Source organism: Somniosus microcephalus, chromosome 14, assembly GCF_052327205.1.
Source record: "Somniosus microcephalus isolate GS21.2 chromosome 14, FLI_Smic_1.0, whole genome shotgun sequence".
NCBI lineage: Eukaryota > Metazoa > Chordata > Chondrichthyes > Squaliformes > Somniosidae > Somniosus > Somniosus microcephalus.
This window is the reverse complement of record NC_141000.1, coordinates 76731649-76757695: the sequence shown is the minus strand read 5'-3', so window position 1 is coordinate 76757695 and position 26047 is coordinate 76731649. Positions and strand designations below refer to the sequence as shown.

The 26047-nt window shown below is 47.2% G+C and overlaps 1 protein-coding gene across 1 annotated transcript in view; it reads left to right on the top strand.

Moving 5' to 3' along the window:
• Positions 1 to 26047, top strand: part of nme7 (NME/NM23 family member 7) — a 234253-nt gene that overhangs the window by 179781 nt on the left and 28425 nt on the right. The window contains exon 10 of the mRNA XM_086006730.1: positions 7397 to 7547. Coding sequence (XP_085862856.1) covers positions 7397 to 7547 — 151 coding nt within the window. The remainder of the gene's footprint in view (positions 1 to 7396; positions 7548 to 26047) is intronic.

Here is a 26047-nt window from a genome sequence, read left to right as displayed (position 1 = left end):
GCTGAGACATCATTCTTGGTTTTAAATCGTGAGACAATCAATTTGTTTTATACAGAATTCGTGCTACCAATCATCAAGGCCTCCATTTGGCTAAAACATTATTCGAAACATAATGGGCCAGAATTTACGCTGAGTAATAACATCGAACAAACTGTGTTCGCTGTTATTATCCCTTTGAAACTCACCCCATCTCAGTATCTACCGCATGCGCATCCTAATCCTGAAGTTGCAGTCAGTCATTCACTGCTCCGACACTGGCTGCGCTGTCCCCTGCCCCCGTAGCCGGCAATCGGTGTAATCTGTGAAATCAGGGAAACTGACAAACTTTGGCTCTTCCGCAGTAATATTGCTGTTAAATACCCCATTAAAAGTTAGACTCTTTTGGATTAGGTTTAACTGGGGTTTTAACAGCGTATTGACTGCTAAACAAGCGTTATGGCCCTGAAAAACTCATTTTAATTTGGTGGTGTCAAATTTATCCATTCTTAAAAATTGTAATTTTTATTAAAAACTTGAAAACTTTTTTTTAAGTTCATCTTTATTTCAGGTTTACCATTTTCCCCATGTGAGAGCCCAATCTTCGTTTTACTCTCTAACATTTTTAAAAAGTTTGAATCAAAGGAACTTACTTACTTCCTAGTTCTCGGTCTGTGAGAATTCTGCATTGTGATTGGCTGCTTAGACAGCTTGTTGACGTCACAGCAGCTCGCGTTAGGGAGTCCCCATTAATTTTTGCTGATTTCAACTGCACGTCGGAAAAGCCGAACTTCTCTCCACAGATATCGCAAGATCTTTGTGGGAAGCTTACTTCGGGGCCAACTGCGAATGCATTTGCTTCACCACTGACCGCAAATTGCAGGCCAATGATTTGTACTGTAGCTGTTAAACTGTGAGGTAAAACCACTAAGTTTTTAAAAGAAAAATAATTTAGCATGTAAAAGGTGAATATAAAACTCATTCTAAACACAGACATGTCAGAAAGTGAGCAGGTCTGTTTGCTTAGTTTATCTGCAGGCAATTTTGAGATCTTTGCAGAATGTAGTCATAAGTTGATTAAGCATTCCATTATTTAATCAAGACATTGTTCAATTAAAGCAGGCCTGCTGTACGAAAAGAAAACAACGCTAGACTGCTAGTTCTTAATGGTTGTTTGTGTGGAAGTCAGAGAATAGCATGTCATTACAGCATCACGTATTGTAGATGCTGCTGAAGCAGCCATGCAGGTTAGTTGCTAGTAATGTTTACTGCCTTTTTTTGGATAGATATTGCAATAGAAATGGCCTTTTTTTTCTTTGTAGCCACCAGTGCTAGTTAGAAGTGTAGAGGTTATTTCTGCAGCAATTGGCTAATAGCACTTTTTGCAATATTTAGTTAATGGTTACTATTGACTAAATATTGAACAAAGTGCTACTAGCCAGTGAAGCAACTGTCATTTGTCTGTCTGATTCTTTCAGTTTGAGGTATTTTTACAGTTCAAAGGGTCAATCTCTCTTGTTTTCTTGTGTGTATGTTTCTTGTTTTTTTATCTGTTCTCAAAATGTTGTTGAAAACATCCTGTACCTCTGCTTCAAAAATGTATCTGCTTTACTCTTAAAAGATGCCAAGCACCCACTGTGGCAAAGCATTCCATACTTTTTGCAACTCTGTGCATCAATAAATTTATCCTAAATGCTCTCCTCACTTTCTTAGTGACAAATGGATGACCCCTTGTTTCACTTCCCAGCCAGAGGGAGTAGTCTTTCCCTATTTGTCTGAACAAAACTCTTTATAATTTTAAAAACCTCTATTAAATCTCATCTTACCATACTCTACTCCAGCGAAATAGGCCCAGAAACACACAGAAAGAGACTATGGCCTAGAAATTGGATCGGGCCTGAAAACGGGCGGTGTCATGGCCCAGTGCTATTAGCTGCACTGGGTCAAAGTGGTCCAGGTACTGAGTGCTCATTTTGCTGATTGGCTTCTTCTCTTCTTCTTCTTCTTCGGCTTAGTGCTCAGCAGGTGGGCCAGTATTGGGTGCAGTCTAATTGCAAGAAATGTTTGGCTGAGGCTGATGTGCCTCAATTATTCCAAGACTCGAAGTTAGCAGAACAAAAGTAAGGCTTTTATTAACTCAGAACATAACACGTAAAATAGAGAGATCTCTTCCTTCAGGAGGCTGATGCCCGACTGAACTTAGATTACAAAGGAGCCAGGTATGGGCGGAGCCCTGCACACAACCAGTTCCAGCACATTCCAATACATAATACATGAGGACTGGGGGAAGGGAAAAGACACAGAAAGCAGGCAGTTACAAGACACAGAAAACAGGCAGTGATGAATGGAATATATTTCATCACATTCACCCCTTCTATAGATTTAGTCTGTTCGGGGGTTTGATAGTCCTCTGCGACCGACGTGGCTGTTGTGGTGCCGCGGGTGTCGGCTGGGTGTCCCCGGTAGCCTCCTGGGTCTCTGCCGGGGGTGCCGCCGGGGTTGTTGAAGGGGTAGTTGGTGGGGGTGCCGTTGGTCGATGTTCTTCCGGGGGTGATGAAAGAATAGTGGGTGGGTAAGGGTTGCTGTGATCGTCGTCGCTGCTATTGCCGTGGTTGTTGTCGATGCCGGCTGGGGCGACGTCTTTTATGGACACGGTGTCCTCCCTTCCGTCGGCGTGCCAGACATATGCGTATTGGGGGTTGGCGTGGAGTAGGTGTACTGGCTCCACGAGAGGGTCCGTCTTGTGGCCCCTCACATGCCTTCGCACGAGTACCGGACCTGGGGTGGAGAGCCATGACGGCATGGATACGCCTGAGGTGGATTTCCGAGGGAAGACAAACATTCGTTCATGAGGCGTGGCATTAGTGGCCGTACACAATAGCGACCGTATCGAATGGAGCACATCCGAGAGGACTTCCTGCCAGCGGGAGATAGGGAGGCCCTTGGTCCTTAGAGCTAGAGTGACTGCTTTCCACACTGTCCCGTTCTCTCGCTCCACCTGGCCGTTACCCCGGGGGTTGTAGCTGGTGGTACGGCTCGTGGCGATCCCCTTGGACAGCATGTACTGGCGTAGCTCTTCACTCATGAAGGACGCCCCCCTATCCGTGTGGATATAGCTCGGCATACCGAACAGGCTGTTGAGGCATTTAATGACCGTGGCGCTGGTCATGTCTGGGCAGGGGAAGGCGAATGGGAAACGGGAGTATTCGTCCACAATGTTCAGGAAGTAAACATTGCGGTCGACGGACGGGAGGGGGCCCTTGAAATCTAAGCTGAGCCGCTCGAAGGGCCGTGTAGCTTTGATTAAGTGGGCTCTATCTGGGCGGTAGAACCGAGGCTTGCACTCAGCGCAAGTGCGGCAGTTCCTGGTCAGAGACCGAACTTCCTCAATCGAGTAGGGTAAGTTACGGGACTTTATGAAGTGGAACAGCCGCGTGACCCCTGGGTGGCAGAGGTCGTTGTGGAGGGTCTGTAGCCGATCCTCGGTGGCGCTGGCACACATCCCTCGTGAGAGGGCGTCAGGGGATTCGTTAAGGGCCCCTGGCCGGTAAATGATGTCGTACTCGAAAGTGGAGAGCTCGATCCGCCACCTAAGAATCTTATCATTTTTAATCTTCCCCCTCTGATTATTGTTGAACATAAACGCTACCGACCGCTGGTCGGTAAGTAGGGTGAAGTGTTTGCCGGCTAGGTAGTGGCGCCAGTGGCGCACTGCCTCCACGATGGCTTGGGCCTCCTTTTCCACGGAGGAGTGTCTGATCTCGGGGCCTTGGAGGGTCCTCGAGAAGAAAGCTACGGGCCGCCCCGCCTGGTTGAGGGTGGCCGCCAAGGCGAAGTTGGACGCATCACTTTCCACTTGAAATGGAGTGTTCTCGTCCACTGCCTGTAGCGTGGCCCGCTCAATATCCTGCTTAATGCTTTTGAAGGCGGCGTGGGCCTCAGCAGAGAGCGGAAAAGAGGATGCTTTCAAGAGGGGGCGGGCTTTGTCGGAGTAGTTGGGGACCCATTGGGAATAGTAAGAAAATAACCCCAGGCACCTTTTCAGGGCTTTGGGAGTGTTGGGCAGGGGCAGCTCCCGTAGGGGGCGCAATCGGTCGGGGTCTGGTCCGATTTCCCCATTCTCCACCACGCTGCCCAGTATGCAGAGGCGCGTGGTGTTGAAAACGCACTTGTCCTCGTTATCACAGAATCACAGAAACCACACAGTGCAGATAGAGGCCATTTCGGCCCATCGAGCCTGCACCGACACATATCCCACCTGATCCCCGTAACCCCTACACCAACACATATCCCACCCTATCCCCGTAACCCCACGTATTTAATCCCCCCAACACTAAGGGTCAATTTATCATAGCCAATCAACCTAACCCGCACATCTTTGGACTGTGGGAGGAAACCGGAGCACCCGGAGTAAACCCACGCAAACACGGGGAGAATGTGCAAACTCCACACAGACAGTCGCCCGAGGCTGGATTCGAACCCGGGTCCCTGGCGCTGTGAGGCAACAGTGCTAACCACTATGCCACCGTTATAGGTGAGGTTGAGTTTTTGTGCGGTTTTCAGGAACCTCTCGAGGTTCGAGTCATGATCCTGCTGGTTGTGACCGCAGATGGTGACGTTGTCGAGGTAGGGGAAGGTTGCCTGCAAGTGGTGGTCATCGACCATGCGATCCATCTCCCTCTGAAAGACCGAGACCCCGTTCGTCACCCCAAAGGGGACTCTGAGGAATTGGTAGAGGCGTCCGTTCGCCTCGAAGGCGGTGTACGGGCGGTCCTCTGGTCTGATAGGGAGCTGGTGGTATGCTGACTTGAGGTCGATGGTGGAGAACACCCGGTATTGGGCGATTTGGTTCACCATTTCTGATATGCGGGGTAGCGGGTAGGCGTCTAGTAGGGTGTACCTGTTGATCGTTTGACTATAGTCGATCACCATCCGTTTCTTTTCGCTACCCCTTACCACTACCACTTGGGCGCGCCACGGGCTGTTGCTGTGTTCAATAATGCGCTCTTTCAGGAGCCTGTCTACCTCGGTCGCGATAAACCGCCTGTCCTCCCAGCTGTACCTCCTGCTTTTGGTCGCTATTGGCCGGCAGTTAGGGGTAAGGTTCGCGAATAGCGAAGGCGGCTTTACCTTCAGGGTAGCCAGACCGCACACTGTGAGGGGCGGCTGGGACCCACCGTACTTGAGCGTGATGCTTTGGTGGTTGCACTGGAAATCCAAACCCAAGATCACGCTCGCACATAGATTCTTCATGATTAATACTTTAAAATTATCATATACAGTTCCGTTAACGCACAATTGTACCGTGCAGTAACCCAGAATGGTCGATGTCTGGGTTTTATCGGCCATAGAGATGGTACCCTGAGCAGGGACCACCTTTAGGGAGAGTTGTTGTGCCAGTTCAGGGTGGATAAAACTCTCCGTGCTTCCACTGTCAATTAAGCATTTAACCCGGCACCCGTTTACCTCGATGTCCACCATTGATTTGGATAGCGGATGCGGCCTGGTCTGGTCCACTGTGACCGATGCCACTGTAGGGCCCTGATCGAGACAAGATGGCGTCCATGCTGTCTGCTCATAAGATGGCGGACCCCACGAGGTCGGGCAAGATGGCGTCCAAGATGGCCGCTCCCACGGCGCACACGCGGCGGTGGCGGGTTTTCCGGCGGTTGGTTTTCCGGCGGGGTTCCCTCTGCACACCTTCCCGAAGTGCCCCTTCTTACCGCACTTAAAGCAGGTGGTGCCTTTCGCCGGGCACAGGTTTCTGGTGTGCTTTGGCTGCCCGCAGAAGTAGCAGTTGGGTCCTTGACGCGTCGCGGCTGTCGTAGGGCTTCTGGGGGGAGAGCGGGGCCCTGCCGGTGTCGGGCTGCCGGGCGGGGAAGATGCCTTCCAAGATGGTGGCGCACACGTGGCGGCGTGGGCGGCGCGGGCTGAAGAGTAGGCGTCCGAGTTTCTCTGGGCCATCTCCAGGGACCGCGCGGTGTCCGCAGCCTGTTTCAGGTCCAACTCCGTTTTTTCCAGCAGTCTTTGCCGGATGTGAGTGGAGCTGAGGCCTGTGATAAAGGCATCGCGAACAAGCTCGTCGGTGTACACTGCGGCTTTTACATCTCGGCACTTACAGTCCTTGCCAAGCTTTTTCAGGATGTTTAGGAACTCCTCCACCGATTCCCCAGGTCGCTGTGCGCGAGTAGCGAGTAGATGCCTAGCATACACCTCATTCGTAGGCTGCTGGTAATGCGCCTTTAAGGTGTTGCAGGCGGCCAGGTACGTATCGGCGTCTTGGATGAGGGGGTAAACCCGGTGGCTTACCCAATTCCGTAGCATTCCGAGTCTCATCTTCGCAGTGTCCGTAGCGTCTTTGACGGCTGCGGAATTGTCCAGGAAGAATTCCATACAGTCAAACCAGTGTCCGAAGCGTGCTGATGCGTCCGGAGCATGTTGATCCAAATCCAAACGTTCGGGTTTCAGGAGTTGATCCATAGTGTTGAAAATTGAGTTAATAAAATTGATGTGCCTCAATTATTCCGAGACTCGAAGTTAGCAGAACAAAAGTAAGGCTTTTATTAACTCAGAACATAACACGTAAAATAGAGAGATGTCTCCCTTCAGGAGGCTGATGCCCGACTGAACTTAGATTACAAAGGAGCCAGGTATGGGCGGAGCCCTGCACACAACCAGTTCCAGCACATTCCAATACATAATACATGAGGACTGGGGGAAGGGAAAAGACACAGAAAGCAGGCAGTTACAAGACACAGAAAACAGGCAGTGATGAATGGAATATATTTCATCACAGAGGCTTTTTCCACTACTTAATGGGGAAGTGCTTTGATTCAGCAGCACCTCATTATCATTGTAGTTGGAGTTCAAATTGGAATCGGACCTGAAGTTGGAAAATATGGCCAAGCACCAGCAAAGAGAACGAGCCCAAAGATTCTCAGATGCGGTTCTGGAGGTACTGGTGGTGGCCGTGGAAAGGAGGCGGGCTGTACTGTTCCCACAGATTGGCAGGAAAACATCAGCCCATACATTGAGAGAGGCTCTGGCAAGAGATATCTGCGTACGTGACGGTCATCAGTGCGGTCCCCAGACATGGATCCAGTGCCACAAGAAGTTTAATAACCTCACAAGGCAGCCCAAGGTGAGTGAAGGGTTCAGTAAATGCCATATCACACCATCTGCACCACCAGCCTCGCACACTGCTCAATGCACCACACCCCCATCACTCACCTACCAACAATCTCTACCTATCACCACTCATACCTCACAATCATAGCTTCACTTCACCCTCACAACCTTACCACTGCTGCAACACTCACATCTCTCACCTTGCACACATTGACAGCTATTCAACTATGACAGGCACATCACCCAAACTCATTGCACTACACTCACTGACACACTTCCCTTTCTCTTGCAGGCCAAGGTGGCTCACAATCGCCGTGAACAGCGGCAGAAGGGAGGCGGCCAAGCCGCAATACAGGCCTTGTGCCAACTGGAGGAGAGCGTGCTCGACATCATTGGCGGGGAAGTGGCAGTGGGCGAAGTAGAAGCCCTTGGGGACAATAACGGTATGCTCATTCCTACTGCTTCTCACATCCCACTTCCACCTCATCCCACAATCTCTTCTCACTTACAAGCTGCTGATGCTATATGCATGGATATCTTGCTTCTTAAGTGGCAGCTATGGCTCAGTGGGTAGCAGACTCGCCTTTTGATAAAAGGAAGAAATTACTAGTTGGTAATTTCTGTACCCCAATAAATAGCAAAATGGAAGTTAGGGAGCTATGGAGTGCAAACTTGTATTTTATAATGCACCAAACTTCAAAAAGGAGGTGAAATGAGAAAAATGGAATGTGTTGAACAAATTGTAGAAAGCATTATACTGTACAGAAATAATGCCAATAATGACTTAGATAGTTAAATAGAAAGGTAAAAATAAAAGTGTTAGATTGTCCCTCCATATTTAGAACTGAACTATCCTATGTGGATAATATAGGTCTATTATGCAACATTTCTAGCCCCTCTTTCCCCATAAATAGGTGTCAGCTGTGGCTCAGTGGGAAGCACCCTCGCCTTTGAGTTAGACGGTTGTGGGTTCAAGTCCCACTCCAGAGATTTAGAAACATAGAAAAATAGGAGCAGGAGTAGGCCATTCGGCCCTGCTCCGCCATTCAATATGATCATGGCTGATCCTCTATCTCAATACCATATTCCTGCTCTCTTCCCATGCCACGATGCCTTTTGTGTCTAGAAATCTATCTCCTCCTTAAATATATTCAGTGACTTGGCCTCCACGGCCTTCTGTGGTAGAGAATTCCACCAGTTCACCACCCTCCTGAGTGAAGAAATTTCTCCTCCTCTCAGTCCTAAATGTCCTACGCCGTATCCGAGACTGTGACCCCTCGTTCTAGACCCCCCAGCCAGGGGAAACATCCTCCCTGCATCCAGTCTGTCTAGCCCTGTCAGAATTTTATACGGTTCAATGAGATCCCCTCTCATTCTTCTAAACTCTAGTGAATACAAGCCTAGTCGACCCAATCTCTGCTCATATGACAGTCCTGCCATCCCAGGAATCAGTCTGGTGAACCTTCGCTGCACTCCCTCTATGGCAAGTATATCCTTTCTTAGGTAAGGAGACCAGAACTGCACACAATACTCCAGGTGTGGTCTCACCAAGGCCCTGTATAACTGTAGTAAGACACCCTTGCTCCTGTACTCAAATCCTCTTGCAATGAAGGCCAACATACAATTTGTCTTCCTAACTGCTTGCTGCACCTGCATGTTTGCTTTCAGTGACTGGTATACAAGGACACCCAAGTCCCTCTGTACATCAACATTTCCCAGTCTAACACCATTTAAATAATACTCTGCCTTTCTGTTTTTCCTACCGAAGTGGATAACTTCACATTTATGCACGTTATACTGCATCTGCCATGTATTTGACCACTCACTTGAGCACAAAAATCTAGACTGGCACTACAGTGCAGTACTGAGGGAGTGCTGCACTGTCAGAGGTGCCGTATTTTGGATGAGACATTAAACCAGTCTGCTCTCTGGTGGATGTAAAAAATCCTATGGCACTATTTTGAAGAAGAGCAGGGAAGTTATTCCCGGTGTCCTGGCCAATATTTATCCCTCAATCAACATCACTAAAACAGATTATCTGGTCATTATCACATTGCTGTTTGTGGGAGCTTGCTGTGCTCAAATTGGCTGCCATGTTTCCTACATTACAACAGCCACTACACTTCAAAAGTACTTCATTGGCTGTAAAGCGCTTTGAGACGTCTGGTGGACGTGAAAGGCGCTATATAAATGCAAGTCTTTCTTTCTCCCTTTCTTTCTTTTCCCCCGTCCACTCACCAGAACCCAACTCTTGTGTCTTTCTGCTTTCCAATGATCAAGATCCGTCAACCGCACAGCCTGTTCCCGAAGCAATGGAGGAGAGTGAAGGAGAAGAAGGCGGCACACCGTCACTGCATCTGACACTCGCAGACACCAGCTCAGAAACTGACGCTGCACAAAATTTAGAGGGTAGTTTAGATGCAGGATCTGCACATGGTGAAGGTCCGGGCACGAGTGGACTGCAGCCAGGCCGGGGGAAAGGGTAGCTTGCGGGCCAGCTCCCCAGAGGTTGAGTTCGTGTGTGAGTTCTGCTGCACATAACTCAGATGAGGACCTCGATGGGGCGGGCTTCAGAAGAAAGGTGATGGGCATGCACACCAAATTGCTAGGTGCAATGGCAAGCCTGCCAGAGAGCCTCTTGGCAATTTGAAGGAGCATGGAGGATTCCTGCTCCAACATTGGACGGGGCTTTGCGCAGAGCTTGGAGCCCATGATTTCCAGGCTGGAGATGGACAACTACAAGAGCGACCTTGTCGACCCAACATGTCATGTGATGGGCGATGTCGCGGCTGCCATTGCAGCACAGGCAGAAGCGACCCAACGTCTCAGTGCTGCAGTGGGAGTGCAGACCGCTCTCCTGCAGTCTCTGCTTGCTGTCACGCAAGCTCAAACTGCTGTCATCGTGGCTGGGTTTACCAGTGTTGAAAGGGGCTTGCAGGGTGTCGCAGCAGGCCAGCAATCTGTCCTCCAACAAATTGCTAGGAATGCTAGGGTGCTGCCCTGGGGGAGTAGCAGTGGGTCTGTGGAACAGGAACCTGCTGTCCTCTCAGGATGACAGCATTCCTATTCCCACCACTGCCAGTCTGCCATTGCCCTTGCCGCTGCCCGTCAGCCAGCTAGCCCAGACGGCTGCCACCCATGCCGAGGTGGTGCAGTCTACAGCCGGGCCTTCTAGGTCCACAGCTGGCTGAGGTCGTCCTGCAAGTCCATCTGAAGTACGGAAACTCAGCAATCTTCCACCAGCCAAGCTGCTGCCACTGGGGGAGCACTGTGTAGGAGCACCAGAGTAGGAAAGGGCACAGGAATGATGGGCAGTAAGGGAATTACACAGTGGTGATTAGTTGATATTGTAACGTGAATTGAATAGTGATAAATTTATTAATTTTGTTTGGAATGTTTGTTTTGTGGTAGCTTTCAGCTTTGTGCCCAGGAGGACCCAGTGATATTCCGTAACAGAGGGATGGTATAATGGGGATGTGTTGAGCAACGGGGATCTGGGGTTTCATTCACTGGAATCGGAGTCTGATGAGGTGTTCATGGGCAGCCCGTGCCGAAGGGGGATTTGCTGCCTACCTCCTCTTCCTAATGATGGCCAAGTTGTGGAGCATGCAGCAGACAACCACGAAATGGGACACCCATTCCGCCGAGTACTGGAGGGCTCCTCCCGAGTCATCAAGGTAGCGGAACCGTTGCTTTAGCAGCCCGGTGGTCTGCTCGATGATGTTCCTGGTGGCAGCATTGCTTTCATTGTACGAGTGCTGGGCTTGCGTGTTGGGGTTGCGGAAGGGAGTCATGAGCAGGTGCAGAGCGGATATCCCTTGTCACCCTCAGGTTTGACATGGTGGCTGGAAGATTGAGGCATCATGACTGCTGCCAGGATAGCATTGACCATCAGGATGCGCTGGGCGTGGTCGCACAACAACTGCACATTAAGTGAGTGGTAGCCTTTGCGGTTACGGAAGATCTCAGAATTGTTATGCGATGCCCGTAAAGCCACATGGGCGCAGACAATGGCGCCCTGCACTATGGGGAAGCCCGCTATCCTGGCAAAGCCACATGCACACTCCTGCTTCTCTCAGCTCAGAGAGAAGACAACATAGTCCCTTCTCCTGGAGTAGAGAGCCTCTGTGACCTCCCGGATGCACAGATGGACAGCAAACTGGGAGATGTTGGCTATGTCACCTGCTGCTGGCTGGAAGGATCTGCTGGCGAAGAAATTGAGGGCCACTGGGAGAGCCGTGGTCATCCTGCTCTGAGGCTGCAGGTCTGGTTGCAGGAAGTGACAGAGCTCTGTGACCAGCTCCTTGGTGAAGCGGAGCCTCCTAATACATTGCTCCTCGCTTCTTAACTGAAGATAAGGAAGTGCTCTCTGAAAACCCTAGGTGGGTAAGACCTCCTGGTGAGAGCCCTACTCCTCCTCCCTCTGCACACATCTTCTCCTCTTCTTCGCTGCCTCCACTCCCTCTTCCAAAGATACTCGAGTGCAAGGGGGTCTGCCAGTAGAGCCCCCATGACTGTGAGCAAGTGTTGTGAGCAGAAGCCTTTAAATAAGAATGAAGGCTCTCTCCACTTGCAGCAACATTCCCTTTCACCTTAGGCCTTGAAAGAAGTTTATAAAGCTGCTAGAGTTGCAGAAAGTTCCACAGAGCCAGTCAAACTGAACAAACATATCAGCTGCAAGTTGTTGCTGATGATCCCTTTAAATAATGCTGCCGGAGGCTCTTTCCTGCCTGTGAACGCTTGGTCAGCTGGTCGTAATTAACATAGGCCGGTAAGTTGGGCTGTACACTCCAAAATGGCATATCAACGTCGGTGAGCATTGCACACTCACTGACGTCACGATCTACATAATCTCCATATCGCTCGTGAGCACGGACATTGGTAACGCTGCCCCCCAGCCGAAAAAGGCAACCGCGCAGGACCCACCGACAGTGGGCGAAAGTAAGGCAGCCGCCATTTTTTTTTGCCAAAACGAACCTCAACGGCCAGCGCAAACACTACAAATTTCTAAGCCAATATTTTAAACACTCATACAGACAAAAAATGTTAACAGTAAATAAGATTTGACAGGTTTGAAGTGCTCACCTGTGATTATTCATTTTCTCTGCATGATTGAACTCTTCAGAGTATCCCTTGGTTTTCCCTGAATAGACATGTACACTGCCAGAAGCGCATACACAATTTGCCAAAGATAACCTGCTTCTAGTGCGAAATAAATTATAATGCAATCATATAAGTAACCAAATTATGCTAACACTAATACGCTTCACTTACTTGAGCTCTGACTTCCAGCTTTATTCCCTCCACATTGGTCAATATCATTTTTGTTTTCTTTTTACTCCTCTATCTGAGACTTTTCCTTTTTCCTACCCTTATAAATGTTGTTGTTGGTTTGATTTTTCCCCCTCTTATGCTGCTCACCCCCTGAGTATATTTAATCAATTACTTTCTCCCTGAAATTGTTATTTCCTGCAGAGATGGCATATTATTCCTCCATCCAACCCAACTACTCGAAGATAGACCTACGTGAAGCAAAACCAAAAAATGTCGACCATTTTTAATTTACATGATAATCAGATGTATTATCTGGCATATAAACAAAACAAATGAAAAGATAAATAGCGGTTTACTTTTATTTAAAAAAAAATTAATTCAGAGTAAGTTGTTAACCATAACGCTCAACATTTTATATTTATGTAAATTAACAACTCCCATTTTAGATATTCTGTTCAATCAATTGGTTAGCAACATGCTGCTGCACTTGTTTACTTAACAGGAGATATTGTGAGCATCAAAGCTGAATCTTAATTGGGATTCAGATTAACCATGTGAATGATTCGGTTATTCACTTGTCTCATCTGATGAGTAAAAGCTCCCCGTTAGTGATAATCATAGTGTAGGTCATTCATTAATCACTTTCTCATGCTGCATGGAAACCTGAACAGAATTCTTAGCAGTCTGTCGTTAGGTTTGCATTTAGGTAATCTCACTAACATATCTCTCTTTCAAACACATTTAAAATGTACATATTTTAATCTCAATAAAATATTCTTCCCAATAAATAATTTAATATTAATGATGTTTTAAGAATTATATTTTTTCTAGTAAATTATCCTACACAAGAATTTAATGCTGTCGTTATAACTGTTCTAAAATGAGTTCTTAGCCAATCTGACAGGTTTAAAGTAAATCGACAATATTTATTAATTTTGAGTTTACAATTATAGCTTGTTTGTATGCTGGCACATAGTAATGGATGGTCACTCTTCTGCTCATCAATTTTGTATGACATACACACACCACTGTTATAAGCAAAATTCATACATTGATTGTAGGTCATATAGTACATTGTCTGTGGAAGAACTGGGCTTAATGGGCCAAATTGCTGCTTCTCATTCAGTGTATTCTATTTGCTCTTGTACCTTAGTTATACTAGCTCCAGTGAGAAGTTGCCAGATTCCTTGTGCCTGAGTGTTGTTCAGTGCTCGCAGCTCGCCAGGATTTTGCAGATGAGACCCAACTATCAAAATGGCTTGGGCCTCTTGCTGAGGACACCGGTGGATAGCGCAATCACACTGTCTGCCCAAAATCAAATGCCCATTGGATATAGAATTTACTTTGCACTGTAAAGTACAAGATTATCCCTTTTAATACCACATGCCCTACTAAAACATTTTACAGATTATTAAAGAGGAAAGAGAATGAAGACAAAATTTTAGCTTCGCTTTATATAGTGTAAAAATGCTATGTAGTCCTCAGAGTTAATGTTTAAGCTAATGTTGAAAGAAAGGAGTTTAAAAATTCTGTAGTCAGTACTTGAAGCAGGCTGATGACCATGCGTACAAGAAGACAATATCCTGTGTAGAATCCTTCCGGCCCCATTGTCAACAATGTATATGACAATATAGGCATTACTTAATACTATATGAAGTCACATTTCCTGTGCATAGTACATCTGATCCTACACTCTCCTCTAGACCAAATGGCTTAATTGTTTCCTCAGACTACAGGAAAGTTTTATTTCCATCAATTAAAGTTACAACTAGTGAAAATTCAAACTAATAACTAGGAGTATCCACTGCAAAGCTAGTCCTAGCAGCTGTGCACTCCTTACTCCTGCTTACAGGCCCCATTAGCCAGAGAACCTACAGGGAATTTAAACAAGCTGGACTAGTGCCAATCCACAGTAATGCCAGTCTCTGCAGGCCCCATTTGCTATGTGTCTGAATTTAACACTTTCTCAATCACCTTGTCTTTCTGTAATTGTAATAAATTCTAGATTAAGTGTTAAAATTCTTCACTTTTTTTGGCTGTGCTACCTTTTCATTTTATCTACATTTTCTCTTACCCTCTGATTATTTTTAAGTGTATTGTTGCTTCTCCATTTATTTTTCTACTTTTCTGGTTTTTTTTTACTTTCTATTTTGTTGTCAACCATATTCTAGTGGCATTGTCACTCACTGTCTGTCACCTCTATACAGAATCATCCAGTTATCTTCTCTGCGCCCAAGATCATCTAGCTGTATCTCCTCAATCTTTTGTCTTGGATTAGTTCAGCAACGCAAATGTGGACATTGCTATCACCGTAATAGATGCTGCTCTCACTGCTGCTACAGTCTTAATTACTAATTACATCAATTTTAAATCTATATATATAAAGCGGTTGGTTTGCCTGTCTGTCCGCTATACACTCAAAAGTTATAGAGCGTACCTACACGCATGTTATATCAAAAGAAAGCTTATCATTAGGGGAGTCTAATACAGGTAGACTACCCTTTATCCGGACTTCCGAAAACCGAAACCCTCTAAAAACCGAAGGTTTTTTCGTTCAGCGTAAGCCGTGCGTACGACTTACGCTGAACGAAAAAACCTTCGGTTTTTAGAGGGTTCCGGAAGTTCGGATAAAGGGTAAGTCGTGCGCACGACCCCGCCAGCCCCGACAACCGCCGACCCCCCCACGGACCCCGCCGGCCCCGACAACCGCCGACCCCGCCAGCCCCGACAACCGCCGATCCCCCCCGCGGACCCCGCCAGCCCCGACAACCGCCGACCCCGCCAGCCCCGCCAACCGCCGACCCCCCCACGGACCCCGCCAGCCCCGACAACCGCCGACCCCCCCCCGCGTACCCTGCCGGCCCCGACCCCCGCCGACCCCGACTGACTTACGCTGAGCGTCAGCGTAAGTCGTGCGCACGATACCCGCCGACCCACCTTCCGAAATCCGAAATTCTCCTTTATCCGAAACTCGGCTGGTCCCGAGGTTTTCGGATAAAGGATAGTCTACCTGTAGGCGTATTTACTTTCTGGTCAGACAAAAATTGTTCGGACACTATACAAAAAACGTTCAAAAATCCGCTCATTAGCGGTTGACCAATCCTACCGCTCATTAGCGTTGAGTGACGTGATGGTTGATCAATCCTACAGTTCAGTGACCTGATGGTTGACCAATCCGCCGTCTGTGGGCGGGCCTAATCCTGCAGCCTCCCGAAACTTCGCCGCCATTTTTTTCATCCCCACAGCGACAGCACCAGCCAAACAAACCCCCACATTGCAGCTCCGGGAGCGGGAGGTGAGTTGGAGTTACTCGGGCCGGGCCTCACAACTGCTCGGCCCGAGACACAGAGCGGGCGGGGGAGCGTCAGCAGCCGGCCGTTAACCGCGCCATGGCACCCTGCCGCACCGGGAGCTCAGCTGGGGTCCGTCTCAGCCCCAGAGCCCGGCCGGGCCTCAACCGCTAGGCCCCGCACGTCCACCGCGGCCGGGCTCAGTTTTCAAAGCCCTTCCCCTGGCCCCAAATTATCACAACGGCACCGGGCCTGAGGCGCTAGGGAGGGAGAGGGGAGGGAGGGACAGAGAGCAAAGCAGGGAGAGACAGGGGGAGAGAGAGAGAGGGGGAGGGAGGGGAGAGGAGAGTGAGAGAGAGGGAGGGAGAGAGAGAGAGAGAGTGGACAGACGGGCAGGGACAGAGACGGCGGGGGGAGAGACAGAGGGGACACACAGAGGGGCAGGGACAGAGAGGGGCACGGAGAGAGAGTGGGAGGGAGAGAGAGGGGTTCACGGAGGGAAAGAGTGACACAGAGCGGGGGAGCAGCAGTGCCCAGCCGTAAACCGCGTGGCCCAAAATTGCCCTGGCAACGCTGGGCCCCCCCAGCTAGTATATAATAAACGACATAAAGTTTATACTATCATAAACTTTACATAAACTAAGTTTTCAAGCTAAACCTTGAAGTTGTGAGGGGAACAGTGGTGAATGTTGGAAATATTCAGTAGATTGATCAACATCTGAAGGCAAAACTGTAAGTTTGTTTGACTCAGAATGTTAACATATCTTTCTCTTTTACGTGGTGTTTGTCTTGCTGTGCATTTCTACCATTTACTATTTTTATTTCTTTATCTGAAACTATAATAGATGCAGGGGTAGGTATATGGGTAGGGGCTTGTGCTTTCAAGTCTCAAAACAGTTAAATGAAGATTTTCACTTTTTTTGAAATGCTACAAATATTTTGCATACCTCAAATAAGCCCCAACATAAAATATAACATATGTTGTATAATATTCCAAGATTCCTGTGGACATCCCTCAGTAAAGATTTAAAATATATTTAAATATAGGGTTCTGGGTGATGCATAGATTCATCAGAATGATGCAGGGATAGGCGAACATCTGGCTGTCATATTCTACAGTACACAGAGGGCCCTAAAGTTTGTGGACTAAGTGCTACTGCAAGGCCTGCAGCAGCACCCAAGTTCGCTCTCGCTGATCTTGGATGCCCACTTATTCACAGTGGCGTTCCTGCACTAGGGATGGCAAGGGCATGTTATTGAGCTGAACCCAGAAACTTATGCAGGTCCAGTAGTGCTCCAATCAAGTGCATTTTCGTAACGTGGGGGACCGGGAGCCAATGTAGGTTGTGAGCATTGGGATGATGGGTAAGTGGGGTTTGGTGTGGGTTAGGAGATAAGCAGCAGGGTTTTGGATGAACTGAAGTTTATGGAGGATGGGAGGCTGGCCAGGAGAGCATTGGATTAGTTTTGTCTGGAGGTAACAAAGGCTGTGCGTGAGGGTAACAAAGGCTGTGCGTGAGGGTATCAGCAGTAGATAGGCCGAGGCAGAGGAGAAAGCAGGCAGATGATGATACAGAGGTGGAAGTAGGTAGTTTTTGTGATGGAGAGGATTATGGGATTGGAACCTCAGCTAGGGGTCAAATAGGACACCGAGGTTAAGAATATAAGAAATAGGAGTAGGAGTAGGCCATATGGCCCCTCGAGCCTACTCTGCCATTCAATAAGATTATGGCTGGTCTTCAACCTCAACGCCATTTTCCCGCCTGATCCCCATAGAGTCCAAAAATCTATCGATCTCAGCCTTGAATATACTCAATGACTGAGCATCTACAGCCCTCTCGGGTAGAGAATTCCAAGGATTCACAACCTGCTGAGTGAAGAAATTTCTCCTCATCTCAATTCAAAATGGCCAACCCCTTATCCTGAGACTATGACCCCTAGTTCTAGACTCTCTAGCCAGGGAAACAGCCTCTCAGCATCTACCCTGTCAAGCCTTCCAAGAATCTTATGTTTCAATGAGATCACCTCTCATTCTTCTAAACTCCAGAGAGTATAGGCCCAATCTACTTAATCTCTCCTCATAGGACAACCCTCTTATCCCAGAAATCAACCTAGTGAACCGTTGTTTCACCACCTCCAAGGCAAGTATATCCTTCCTTGGGTAAGAAGACCAAAACTGTACACAGTACTCCAGGTGTGGTCTCACCAAAGCCCTGCACAATTTGCAGCAAGACTTCTTGTACTCCAACCCTTCAAAATAAAGGGCAGTATACCATTTGCCTTCCGAATTGCTTGCTGTACCTGCATATTAACTTTGTGTTTTGTGTACAAAGACACCCAAATCCCTCTAAACACCAACATTTAATAGTTTCTCCCCATTTAAAAAATATTCTGTTTTTATATTCTTCCTACCAAAGTGAATAACCTCACATTTCCCCACATTATACTCCATCTGCCACTTTCTTGCCCATTCACTTAACTTGGCTATATCTCTTTGCAAACTCTGCCTGGAACTTTTACTAGCAGCGAGTGGCTTTGGAAGCGGGTGGGTAGTAAAAAGTGCTGAAATTGACTGCGTCGGGAAGCTGGCTCCAACCTGCCGACTTCCGCATTTCACTGGAGCACGTTCGGCAGCGTGCAATAAAACCCCTCGGGAGAGGCAGGTTATAGCAATTGAAAGCAGTTAAGAGGTAGTTAATAGGTTTTTTAACAGGGTTTTTCAACTTTCACTGTGGGTCCATGGGTTTCCCAAGCTTCCTGGACCTCGCCAGTGAAAAGAAGGTGAGAGCACAGCAGCAATTGAGGGGGCTGAACAAATGACAGGCAGAAAGAGGCCTCACACCTGCTTACTTGCCTAAGTGAAAGGCTTTTGCTCACTGCACTTGTTCTGAGAGTTTGCTTTCAGTACTTTGCAGGTGATTTCTACTAATTTGGAGGTGACTTTCACTACATTGGAGGTCACTCTCACTAATTTGGAGGTTTCTGCGTCTGGTCTCCACTTTAAATCTGTCATTATCAGATCAGTATGGCTGCCACTTGTTTCATCTTGGACCTCAGACAAGAACCAAGATGAGCATCAGCATTAACAGCAGCAGCGCACGTAGCTACCCAGGATGGACTTATCATGGCAACATTTAGTTAGGTTGCACCACTGTACCCATTTGGCAGCCACATGCTGAACACTTGCCCCCCCCCCCCGGCCCCTGGAACAAAGCAGCCCTGCTTTCACAGACATCCTTAGCTCAGATTTAAATCTTGTCCTACCATTCATCAGAACTGAGATTGCCAGTTGGCAAGCTGCAGGCAAAAATGGGCAAGACTGGAAAGTGGTGCAAAGAAATAATTTTATATGTGCATCAAAACTTACAATAACTTACTATTGTGTCTAAAACAGACATGTGCATACCCTTGTGCATCTAATAATCGTTCAACTTCCTTTTCCTATAACTCCTATGACGTGCAACCCTGTGGCTGCAGCAGAGGTAGAGCCAGGCTGCTCACTTCCCTGCTCTGACTGCTCAGATGCTGTTGGCCGACGTCCTCTGGATTCTGGAGCCCATGAGGTCCCCGCCAAAGACTGCTCCACCTGCACCTGTGCAGGAGCAGACTCAGCCATCAGGACTGGAGGCAGCATGTGGGGCACTGACTGAGAGGGGGAGGGCAACGGGTGAGATGTGGAAGCGCTTTGAGCAGAGTCCCCACTTCTATGTCGCCTCTCACCATCAACCCTCTCGCCATCATCCCTCTCATGGGCCACCCGCACTTCCCTGTTAGCAATGAGTTGGAGAGCACTTTGCTGCACAACAGTGGGGGCGATGATTGGCCAAGGCTAGTTTTGATCCATCCTAGTTAAGGTGGAATTCAGAGTGTGCAAGCTGTTGGTGAGAGCAAGCATGCACTCGTTTGAGCGCCAAGTTTGAATCTTCATGCAGGTGATCACCTTTTCCCTGGACGAATACATCATAGCTAAGGCCTGCGACATCATGCCAGTCAAGCTTGAGATGGACTCCTCCATTCTCTCTGCAAGCGTGCACATTGCGGCTGGAAATCCTGCCAGAGCCTCATGCATTTTTTGCTGCTCCTCCAGAATCAACCTCTTTGTCGATGATCCCCAAGATTCAGCATCTGTGTCCAGCTGAGCAGAGCTTGGAGCGTCCTGCGCCCTCCGTCGAGGACTCCATTGCTGTTCCTGTCTCCACCATCTGCTCTTGCTCACATGTGATCTGTGAGACACCAGGTGACAACACAACTATGTGTCTTGATGGTCCTGCCGACGTGTGTGTATTTGCGCTGATGCACGGTGGGCATGCGTCCTGTGACAGTGCACCCTCAGAGTTAGCAACCTCCTGTGAGGTGTCCTCTTCCTCTGGCTCCACCACCTGTTGGACACTTGAAGGGCCTGTGGGAGAGTAAAGACATGAATTAGAACTGTCATGGCAAGAATGTTTTAAGTGAACATGATCATATGTCACTGGCTGCTGACATCAAGTCAACACGAGTGACTGTTGTATGCCATGTGGCTTGTGTGATATTTAATTCTGTCATCAGAGCTCTCCATCTCCCACCGCCATGCACGCCGACACTCCACTTATTTCAAGTGCCTCCTCCTCTGCAGCTGTAAGCGTTGCTATGACTGGAGGGCCACCTCCTATTCTCTGCCTCTCCCTGGTGTTCTGTGCTCTCTTCTCCTGCAAGGGGGAAAACAAGAGACCTTTGAGTGAGAGTCATGGAATGAGTGGAACGGCTGGATTGACAACACTGTTGAGGGTGACTGAGGGTGAGGTGTGACATTGCATTAAGATGAGGGTGAGTGTCTGGTGGATGGTCAGATGGGGATGTGAGGAAGTACATAGACAGAGAGGGATGGGTGCATCGGCAAGGTACGTTGGTGTGAGGAGTGATGTGCAGGAGTAGGATTGGCAAGGCAGAGTGAGGGGGTTGGGGTGACAAGGACATCAGGCTGTAGTTGAATGTGGCATTGTACTCACCTTTCCTGCCCTCATGAGGTCATTAAATCTCTTCCTGCATTGTATCCAGGAGCGTGCCACCACATTCCTGCTGCTGACCTCCTCCGCTATATCTAGCCAATCTTAATAATTGAGGCTGGCTTTTTTCCCCCGTCAGAAGGAAATAAAACCTCCCTGTGGGCCCTAAACTTTGCAGCAGGAGGTCCAGGGAGGTATCACTAAAGCGAGGGGCAGCTTTGGAACATTGAGAACCCATTTCTATCTGCAACCAATCTTTCTCCCACCTCCACAAACCTTCAATTGTTATCTTTGCAGTGTTCCTTTTAAATACCTCAGCTGAAATAGACCCATGCGTGACTTCATCATGCCCGCTGCTGCCCCTCAGCGAATTAATTTATGGTTCCTCATGCATTCCAGGGCGCCCTCGCTGCCAGCACATTGGACAGGGAAATTCCCGTCCTTTGTCACAGCTTACTGTCCCACCTAGCTTTGTATCGTCCGCAAACCTGGATACATTACATTTGGTCCCTTCATCTAGGTCATTAATATAGATTGTAAATAGCTGAGACCCCAGCACTGATTCTGTGGCACCCCACTAGCCAAACTGAAAATTATTATTCCTACTCTCTATTTTCTGTCCTTTAACCAATCCTCTATCCATGCTAATGTATTACCCCCAACCCATGAGCCCTTATCTTGAGCAACAACCTTTCGTGTGGCACCATATCGAACGCCCTTTGAAAATTGCGGACAGTTGGCTTCAACCTGATACAATGGTCAGGGAGGGGTGGAATTGGTGTCAAAGGTATGGAGTTTGTGGCTTTGGTCTTTCCAATGTTTACCTTAGGAAATTGCGGCTCATCCAGGACTAAATGTCAGACAAGCAGGGTCGAGAGAGGTGGTGGAGAGATAGAGCTGGCTGTCATTAGCGTACGCGTGGAGCCTGACACCATGTATTTGGATGATTTCACTGAGGGGCAGCACGTAGATGAGAAAGAGGAGGGAACCAAGGATAGATCCTTGCAGGACTCCAGAGGTAATGGTTAGGGGTGGGAAGAGAAGCCATTGCTGGAGATGCTCTGGCTATGATTGGCTAGGCAAGAGTGAAATCAAGCAAGGGCAGATACACATTAACAGCAACTATATTTAGCAAAAGACCAAATAGGATCACCACGGCTCAGCCAGCTATGTGCCATCAGTTCTGTTTATCAAACTTGTTCTTTTAGTGTTTCTCAATTATAAATGAGTGCAATGCAATACAGACAGACTAGCATTAATATTAAAATAATTATGCTGAAGTGCAGTTAAAATAGAATTTATGATACTTATAATCTCAAATCTAGGATGTGGTTCAAACTGCCTTCATTTGAAATTGCAAAAATATTTTTTGATTGCCTTGCAAAATTTAATCTTACTGTTGTAATCTATCTCCCAATATTACCTGTTTCATAATCACCAAGAATCCTCATACCAAAGCATTAATACCATGAGTCATGTTTGGCTAATTTTCTCTCATTTACCCCTATCAAATTAATGTCACTCAAACTCATCTTTAGCAAAAATACATGCACCCATAATTTTGTCTTAGGTCTGGTATCTTAGGTTACCACTGTCCTTAACTTCTATGCTATGAGATCATCCCAGGCTAGTACTGGGGACTTCTGTAACATAATTGAAACAGCTGTGCACATTGAGCAAGTCATAGATGCATTGTTTTCTAGAGATAGCAGTTTCATTAGCTTCCCCATGGACAGCCAGTTCCAACATGATGGAGCACTGCAATTTTACCAATTGTCAGGATTGTCCAAGTTACAGATGGCACTCGTATATGCTTCATTCATCAATTATCAGATGTATGTCAGCAGGAAAGGATACCGTTCTGTCAATGTGTAGATGTGACGAATATAAGACTTAAGAGCAGAAGTAGGCCATACAGCCCTTCGAGCCTGCTCCGCTATTTAATAAGATCATGCATGGCTGATCGACCTCAACTCCACTTTCCCGCCCGATCCCCATATCCCTTGATTCCCCTAGAATCCGAAAATCTATCTATCTCCGCCTTGAATATACTCAATGACTCAGCATCCACAGCCCTTTGGGGTAGAGAATTCCAAAAATTCACAACCCTCTGAGTGAAGAAATTCCTCCTCATCTCAGTTGTAAATGGCTGACCCCTTATCCTGAGATTATGCCTCCTAGATCTAGACTCTCCAGCCAGGGGAAACAACCTCTCAGCATCTACCCTGTCAATCCCCTTCAGTTTCTTATATGTTTCAATGAGATCACCTCTCATTCTTCTAAACTCCAGAGAATATAGGCTCAATCTGCTCAATATCTCCTCTTAGGCCAACCGTCTCATCCCAGGGATCAATCTAATGAACCTTCATTGCACTGCTTCTAAGGCAAGTATGTCCTTCCTCAGATAAGGAGACCAAAACTGTGCACAGTACTCCAGGTGTGACCGCACCAAAGCCCTGTACAATTGTGGCAAGACTTCCTTACTCTTATACTCCAACCCCCTTGCAATAAAGGCCAACATGCCATTTGCCTTCCTAATTGCTTGCTGTACCTGCATGCTAATTTCTGTGTTTCTTGTATGAGGACATCTAAATCACTCTGAACGCCAACCAGCAGCGCATTCCTCGTTTCCCTGGCAGCTTTCACAATGCCTTATTTTAAGAAGTTGTATCATTACAGAACTGTAACCCAGAAAGGCAACTCTGTATGGCTCAAGGGAGATTGAGATTATCCTCCACTTCATTGGCTGATGATATCAGTACATTTTCCCAAGGCACCAACTGACTGACACATAAAAAGATCCATTCATCCACCCAAATCAGCAATGAACACATCATTGGCTTGTTGAAGGCTTGCTTTAGGTGCCTGGATTGATCTATGGGTGCCCTACAGTACCATCTGGCAAGGATCGTGGTGGTGTACTGTATTGGACAGAACCTTACCTTATAAAGAGGCTTCCTTATGGGGGAGCAGAACTCCATCAGGAGCAAGGACATCAGCAAGAGGAGGATCAGGCAGCTGTAACAGACATTCATGCCAGTCTCATTCGGAAGACCTTCTATATCTAGCCATTGCATGAACATTCCTGTCTATATCTTTCCCCCTACCCACCAATGTGCCATCATTTACAGATCCATCTCCGTGCACATGAACTCTCACAGCTCCCATTTATGCCACCCCATCAAAGCCACTTCCAAACCTTGCCAAGAACAATGTCAGTATGCATACTAACTTTAATGCTACCATAATTGTAATAAAAACCCATATAGTCTGAGTACACATGTCTACTTTTAACCACTTTTCTTCATGGTGTCAGTCTGATTTGCAGGAAAGCATACCTAATGGTACTAATTAGATCAGTGTAATCCTGTGAAGTGATTGTCTGTAACACAGCCCTAATCACTTTTGAAAATTACTTTTACAAACTAGGACAAAACAGACAGCCCTCTCAAATCTGGCATCCCAACCCTGTATGGCAGCAGTTTGAACATTGAAGGAGGAAATGTAGACTCTTGGGGCCTGTTGTGGTGCCTGCCACATGTCTCGGGGACTGCAGTGCTAGAAAGCCATCCAACAGGGCACAATATATGCTGGTAGTGGACTTCTCCACTTGCTATGCCATCCAAAATGCACTGTCTGACTCGGCTCCGAGTGCTTGCATATATGTTTGATGCTCTATAAACATCTTTTATAGCAGGATCCATGAGATCTGCATCCTCAGACTCTTCATTAGAGGGAAAATGTCTCCTGACCATCCAGTCGGCAGTGTTTTGCTCCTCGTGTTCCACCCCAGATACTCCTGGTTACTTGTGCTCTTTATCTCATTCGGTGCACTCCTCTCTGGCTCTTCCGGGTTGCTGTCTCTCGAATAGTTCTGGGAGAGGGAGAAAGTATTGGCACCTGTTCTGTAGTGCTGGCAGGATGCAAAATAGCATGATTCTTCTTCCTCTGCTGTTTCATCAGGCACATCTAAGGCAAAAAAGTGGAAGAGATGTTAAAATGGATTGCTGGGGATTAGTGCTATGAGAGATTCATAATATAATTTCCTAACAGATAACGTGGATGAAAAGGAAGAGAAGCAAAAGTTTGCCACAAAGCTGTAGCTGCCTCCTGATCTTCTAATTCCCCATTTCAAACTCCTTCTTTGGCCTCCCTCCCTATGATCTGCACAACTTATTCGTTGAAGGAGTGGGTTTTTGGGAGACCACCATCTGCCACCAAACTCTCTCTGGTACTTTTGGCTGTCTTCTCCTTTAAAAGAATGCCAAAAATTGAGAATTACTTTTGGTGGCCTTCAGATGCAGTAAAACCCAGTTGTCAGCATGCAGACCATAATGAGGATGATGAGTGCTGCACATACCAAGCAATTACATACCATGTGAAGATTTTAGTGGGGTGATTGACAAACATTTCCAGATGAAAGCTGGAGGGTGTAAAAGTGTTCTACATGGCTTCCTCTGCATTGGTAGTAAGCAATTCAGTAGTGTGTGAGAGGGAGAGCATTATAAGTGGCAGACATATGTAGTACAGTAGATTCCTGAAAGGTGCAAGAACGCTGTATTTTGGTATCCTGGCAAATATACCAAGGGACCAGAAGAATTCTGAACACCCTCGCTTAACAGTTCACTAAGGAATTGTCAGAGGTTTAGCCGCCCAGTTTAGGTCTAGGAGTGAATATTGCCTAAGTCCGCCCACTGAACTTCCTTACATTTGACCAGTTTGGATTGAATTTGAGGTTATCTACCCAACCCTTGATTAGGATACCTATAAAACCTACTGAGTGAATGAATTAACCCTTTCTTGCCAAATCATAAATGAAGAAGTCAGACAACAGGACATGCACTAACAACCATTTACCAACTACAAAACCACAACTTAAAGTTAAAATTGAGTGTACGAGCAATTAATCAATATAAATACACATAGTGAAGGACATCTAGCAGCTTGAATAGCAAATCATTAATGGACAGAATTACTGAACAAATGAGTAACAGGAGTTACACATACAATTCTTTATCACTGTAAACCAGCATTACTGGCTCAGTATCAGAGTCTAAGATTATTAAAATTTATGAGGTTATTTTATGGTTAAATCCTTAGATAGCTGACAAGTTAACAGCAATAGATAGTCAGTCTATTGAATAGTTCAGAGTCTATGTGCATGCTTAGCAAGGTTCCAGAGATTATACAACCTTATGAGTGGCACGATTGAATCGATCTCTTTCCTTTCCTGGGTCGTAGACATTAGCTTCTGGAGCATCGAGTCAATGAACCCCCTTAGGTGGCGGGATTATCTGTTACACTTGGATCTTCGGTTCCAGCTGAGCCCACTTTACGCATGAGATGATATCTGAGCTAAATGACTTCTTACCTTTCTTGATCTAAGACACTTGC